Source organism: Trichinella spiralis (assembly GCF_000181795.1).
Source record: "Trichinella spiralis strain ISS 195 chromosome Unknown Scfld3354, whole genome shotgun sequence".
Lineage (NCBI taxonomy): Eukaryota > Metazoa > Nematoda > Enoplea > Trichinellida > Trichinellidae > Trichinella > Trichinella spiralis.
The window spans coordinates 1-316 of NW_003530293.1; the positions used below are offsets into that span (position 1 = coordinate 1).

At 44.9% G+C, this 316-nt stretch overlaps 1 protein-coding gene across 1 annotated transcript; it reads right to left on the reverse strand.

The window, feature by feature from the left end:
• Nucleotides 1-32: 32 nt before the first annotated feature.
• Nucleotides 33-285, reverse strand: Tsp_14838 (conserved hypothetical protein). Its single transcript, XM_003367969.1, has 2 exons — nucleotides 190-285; nucleotides 33-140 (listed from the first exon to the last, which is right to left on the reverse strand). Exons 1-2 carry the CDS (start codon nucleotides 283-285, stop codon nucleotides 33-35), a joined length of 204 nt encoding a protein of 67 aa, XP_003368017.1.
• Between the last annotated feature and the right edge of the window lie 31 nt (nucleotides 286-316).

The following is a 316-nucleotide window of genomic DNA, read 5'->3' on the forward strand; positions in this document are numbered from 1 at the left end:
TTTTTCGCTTTACCGAATAAGTAAAGAAACGATCAAAGTAGTGGTATTTCATTGGCGATCACCGGACCATCGCGTGAACGATGGCAAATTGACAATCTCCCACCTATGCTACACCTTTCATGTCTCTTCACAGAGTCAGACTAGAGTCAAGCTCAACAGGGTCTTCTTTCCCCGCTGATTTTGCCAAGCCCGTTCCCTTGGCTGTGGTTTCGCTAGATAGTAGATAGGGACAGAAGGAATCTTGTTGATCCATTCATACGCGTCACTAATTAGATGACGAGGCATTTGGCTACCTTAAGAGAGTCATAGTTACTCC